Source organism: Trichechus manatus, unplaced genomic scaffold (assembly GCF_000243295.1).
Source record: "Trichechus manatus latirostris isolate Lorelei unplaced genomic scaffold, TriManLat1.0 scaffold00016, whole genome shotgun sequence".
NCBI classification, from domain to species: domain Eukaryota; kingdom Metazoa; phylum Chordata; class Mammalia; order Sirenia; family Trichechidae; genus Trichechus; species Trichechus manatus.
Window position 1 is genome coordinate 26,475,761 of NW_004443952.1, and position 5,406 is coordinate 26,481,166.

The following is a 5,406-nucleotide window of genomic DNA, read 5'->3' on the forward strand; positions in this document are numbered from 1 at the left end:
CTACCAGCCTTTCCTCTGCTGATTGGATTTGGTAGGCTGAGTTCCAAGGGTACCCAGAAACTTGGCTAACACTCTTTGGAGACCCCTGGCAAGTGGAGCCTGAGGTGGGGGGGAGGAGAGATGCCTCTTACAGTGCTTACAGTGCTGAGGGTTCGGCACGTCACCAGCTCCCATCCCTGCCCCATGCTGATTCTGGAGACCCTCAGTCTTAGGGAGAAGCTGCTGAGGGAGAGCAGTATGTAGAGAGCTCTGGCCCCTGTGCTGAGATCTTTGGGAAAGTCTGCTTTCAGGGGCCTCCACTAGTCTTTGGGCCTGGGCGGGTTGGCTCTTTCCTATGACTGTGGATGACTCCAATCCTGCATCCCCTCTTCTGTGGTCTCCTGATCTGGATTTCTTGGGTTGCTCTCTCTTTTTGGTTGAAGGTAGGGCTGAAGCCTTGTTCTGCCTCTTGCCTGAAGCTGAAACCTTAGGATTTGAGGGCTCTTGTAGGCCTGGGCACTTGTCAACAGCCTGCAAGTGAACACATGACTCCTGGGAGGGGACCTGGACCACCATCTTCCTCTTCACACTCTCCTGTTTCTGATAACTTTGTTTTGCCCTGCCAGCCCCTCGTAACTGAGGCTGGGAAAAGGAGTGGGGGTGATGACAGTGGGAGACCTGGGCAAGCTGAGGTACTGTGCCCTGAGCTTTTTGGAAACAGCAACTTGAAGAGTAGGCACACGGGTTGGGAGGATGAGTGTCCTGTGTGGGGCAGGAAGAGAGTTCACAGGAGCCTGGAGTTGTAGAGCTAGGGGCAGGAGAGCTGCAAAATGGTTGACTTAGGCCAGGGAATTTGGAAGCAGAGCTCTGCTGCAGATTTTTCAGCCTGAGTTCCAACTCTCTACTCCAGTGCCAGGCCTGGACCCCAGGGTGGGTGGGCATCTCTGGGATAGTCTCTTCCTGGGAGGGTAGAGTCTCTACCTTAGCCTCTGGGAATATCTCTCCCTTGAAGAGGTCAGTCTGGGTGGGCTTAATCTTCATAGTTTCAGCTACACTGGGAGGCCAGAACATTGGCTGTAGGGCATCCACTGCTGGAGGGCTGGAGCCCTGGGGTACCTCTCTTTGCTGCACACTTCTCCACATGAATTCAGAGTCAATGTGCAGCTCTGGTGGAGGGGCAGAGTGTGAGCTGGGGCCTGAGGCTGGAAGCTCAGTGGCCCAGCAGTTTTCTTTCTGCTCTGCTACTTCCCCCTGAGGCTTATAGTCCCACTGATTTCCAATAGGCTCAATTATGTGGGACTTTGACACAGAGTTTGGGGGTGGACTGGGGTCCCTAACTGGGGGCACAGGATCACAACAGTTCTCTTTCTGCTCCATGACCTCCCTAACAAGCCCAGAGTCTGACAGGATTCTCTGGGGGCTGGCTCCATTTGGGTCTTGGGGTAAGCTGCGTGCTAGAAGCTCAGAGGCCCAGGAGTTCTTTCTCCTTTGTATGTCCCCACATACAGCCTCAGAATCGAACAGGACCCCCATGGGGCTTACTTTGAAAGACTCCAGTACAAGAGCTGGGGGTGGGCTGAGGACCAGAGATGGAGGCTCAGCAGCCCAGAAATTCCTGGAATGTGCAATGTCCTTCCATACAGCTTCTGATCCTGGGAGGCCTCCCACGGGATTAATTCTCTGGGACTTTAGAAGGGGAGCTAGAGGTGGGCTGCATGCAGAGGCTGGAGACTTAGGGGCCCAGAAGTTCTGTCTCTGTCCTATGGTCTCCCACAAAGCTTTGGACTCAGGCAGAACTCCCTGGGGGCCCATTCCTGTGGACTCCGGCAGAGAAGTTGAGGGAGGGCAGAGAGGTGAAACTGTGTCTGCAGAGACCCAAAGATTTTCTCTTCTCTGTATGTCCTTCCATGGAGCCTCAGGTCCTGATGGGACACATGCAAGACTGGTTCCATAGATCCCTGGCACAGGAACTGAGCATGGGTTGAGGTCCAAGTACGTGGGCTGAAAAGCCCAGGGGTTTTCTGAGTTTTCTCTGCATCTCGACTGGGCCTCATATCCAGATGGATCTCGCAAGGTACTACCTCCATGGAGTTCTGGCCTGGGGCCTGGGGGAAGGCGGAGGACTGGCACTGGAAACTCAGAGGCCTGAGGATTCTCTTTTTGCCCCATGCTTCCCCAGAAAACCTTAGGTGAAGAAAGTCCTCCTTCAGGGTTGACTTTTTGGGGTTCTGAGAGAGAAACTGTGGATTGGCAGGGGGCTGGCATTAGGGGCTCAGAAGCTTGGAGGCTTTCTTTATCTTTTGTGGTTCTCCATTGAGTGTCATATCCAAGTGGAACTCCCAGGGGACTTGCTCCTTGAGGCTCTGTCATGGAGGCTAAGGGTTCGCAAGGGGTTAGGGTTGGAGGCTTAGCGATCTGAGGGTTCTCTCTTTGCCCCATGGTTTCCCAGAGGGCCTCAGATCCAGACAGGTCTCCTACAGGGTTGACTCCCTGGAGTTCTGGCAGGGAGGCTGGGGTTGGGCTAGGGGCTGACACTGCTGGCTCAGAAGCTTTGGGGTCCTCATTTTGCCCCATAGTTCTCCATGGAGGCTCAAACCTCGTCAGGACTCCCAGAGGGCTAGAAGGATACAGCAGAGAGGCAGGGTGTGAATCTTGAATGAGGTGTTGAAGGCTGGGGTCCTGTAGCACCCCCCACCAGGTCTCAGATGAAGGGAGGAGCTTAGAGGGGCTGGTTCTTTGGAGTTCAGGCTGAGCATCCAGGGCTTGATCCTTGGGGACCCCAGGGGCATCTCTCTGTTGTTTAAGTAACCGTGCATGTGCCTCAGTGTAAGATAAGACTCCTTTCTGACCTGCAGGAAAGGGCTTAAGATGGAGGGCTAGGGATAGGACAGGAGGGGAAGATGGAGGGGGAGTTAGCTGAGGCTCAGGGGCCAACCCTTCCAGATCATGCATAGTATGGACTTGATGGGTAGGAAGCTGGGTTGAGGGGCAGTACTGGGGAAGCAGCAGATTGGGCTTAGGCAGAAAAGCAAACTTGTTGAAGAAGATAGAAGGACCAACAGACAATTTTAGGGCGGCATCTAAGAATTCGCTGTGTAGAGAGGGGAGACCCCAGAAGAGCTGGCTTTTTCTCTGCTGCAGGCGGCTTCCTGATGCTGTCGTGTGCCTCACAGGTAGGTTGGTCAGGATCTGGAAGGTAGGGAAGGATCTGGAAGGGTTTACGGGCTGTGTGAGTATTTGCTCTGGGATCCCTGATGCCTTAAGGAAGCCCTCAGAACCAGAGGATGGCTGAGGTGGGGCTCTGGTGGTTTGTTCTCCAATAGGAACTTCTTTGGGAGAATACGGTTTCAACGGACCCAGAGATGCATCCTCTTCCTCCTCCTCCTCTTCTGACTTCTGCTTCCACAAGCAGTCAAGGAAAGCCACATGGTGCAGAAGTGGTAGGCCCTGGGAGCAGAGAAAAACTATCTGGCACGGAGCCTTTTCAGACATAAGGCTTATGAGGTCCTCAGTCCCTGCTCCACATCCAGAGTCAATAATCACTCAGTTGGCCCCACACCTATGATCGATGGTCATTTACCCAGCTCCTTATCCAGTGTTAATGGTCAATTACTCAGCCCACATTTGGGGGTGAGCAGCTCTTCAAATGATCCCATATCAAGGGGCGGTGATTACTCACCTTGCTTCAATCTGGTATTAATAATCACTCACCCTGTCTCACATTTGGGCTTATAGTTACTCACCTGGGCCCACAACCATGTCAGTGATGTATCACCTGACCTCACATGTGGCATCAACAGTCATTCACCCAGTCACAGATCCACGGTCAGAGGTCTCTCACCTTGCTTTGCATCATGTCCCCAGAGCACCAGGGCTGAAGATGTGGCCACCTCCCGAGCTGCCACCACCTCCGGATCTGCCAAACTATGAACAAGAATAGGGTTACCACGTTTCCAGGACTCTGGAGGCAGCTGTTGCCACAGTGTCTGCAGGCCAGGGCATGGGTCAACTGGCCCCACAGAAGCCCCATATCTCCCTCAGCCCCAAGCAGGCCCTCCAGCAGCCATTCCATTTTCTTAGTGGCAGTTTACCTCGAGGTCATCACAGAACAAAGAACTCCCATCCCCCCGACCAGCTTCAGGCCTAACAATCTCCTCCCTGAATTTAGGGCCAAATAAATTGCCTCCACCAGACAAGTCAACTTCATACAGTGAAACCTGGTGACCCGCTTTTGTCTTGATTGGCAAGAAGGTCAGAATTATGCTTCAGACAATGTGGTTAAGGACATGGATTCTGGCATCAAACTGCCTTATTCAAATTCTGGCTCTGCCATTTCCTACCTGTGAAACCTCAAATTACTTAATCTTTCAATGCCTCAGTTTTTTCATCTATAAGATGGGGATAATATTATTACTTATCACATACAGTTGTTTTTAGGATTAAATGAATAAATACATATGCTTAGAATAGTGCCTGGTTCATAGTGTATGCTATATTAAAATTTTATAAGTCTACTCAGATTCCTAATTATGGTCTTTATTCCATCATTAATAGATGGGGTATTTAAAAAAAAAAAGGCAATTGCTGTCGAGTTGATTCCGACTCATAGCGACCCTATAGATGGGGCATAGCCTCTCTTTTTTATGCTGATGTCAGTTGTGAACTATCTTATTTGACTTTAGGTTGCCTGAGATCCTTTTGGGAAGCATTCAGATTAAAGATGACAAATGTGCTAGACAATTTCTCATTATTTGTCCCTCTTTTTCCTAAAACTACTATTCTGTTACATGTCAACCCTTCCTTTCAGGGACAGACTTCAATGCCTGCCTTCCCACTACAGTTTAACAGCTTGGCCATCCCCCCACCCTCATCTAAGGCAGCCTCGTTTGGTAAAAAGAGCACTTAACTGAAAGTGAGAAGACTTGGGTTCTCTAGCTCTGTTACTGATTGGCCATGTGATCTTGGGCAAGAAAAGTTTCTCCATTGGTACCATGAGTTTGACTGGATTCATTCATTCATTCATTCATTCATTCATTCAACATACATTTACTTAGTACCTATTATAGATCAGGTAGTGTGCTCAGTTTTGAAGAGATAGAAATGAATAAGAGAGAGTCTCTGTCCTAAAATGGGTCTCATTTCAGTGGAGGAAACAGTCAAATAATAAACAATTAGAATAGAGATATGCACAGGGTAGTATGGGAGCAGAGAAGGGGTATATAACCAGCCTGGAAAGGAGGTTGCTTGTCAGGCAATATTTCCCAGAGAAGGTGATTAATGCTTGGTTTGAGGAGCCAAGAAAGCGAGGGTTTAGTATAGGAAGCGAGAGAAAGAGCAGTAGGAACAGCCTGGGTTAAGGGTGCTAGGGCAGAGAAAGACCATTAGAGAGATTGAAAGTATTTTAGTGTGGCTGTAGTATTAGATGGG

The 5,406-nt window shown here is 50.4% G+C and overlaps 1 protein-coding gene across 1 annotated transcript; it reads right to left on the minus strand.

Moving 5' to 3' along the window:
• SPATA31G1 (SPATA31 subfamily G member 1) lies at nucleotides 1-4,051 on the minus strand. Its single transcript, XM_023727337.1, has 4 exons — nucleotides 3,926-4,051; nucleotides 2,789-3,426; nucleotides 2,467-2,477; nucleotides 1-2,330 (listed from the first exon to the last, which is right to left on the minus strand). Exons 1-4 carry the CDS (start codon nucleotides 4,049-4,051, stop codon nucleotides 1-3), a joined length of 3,105 nt encoding a protein of 1,034 aa, XP_023583105.1.
• Between the last annotated feature and the right edge of the window lie 1,355 nt (nucleotides 4,052-5,406).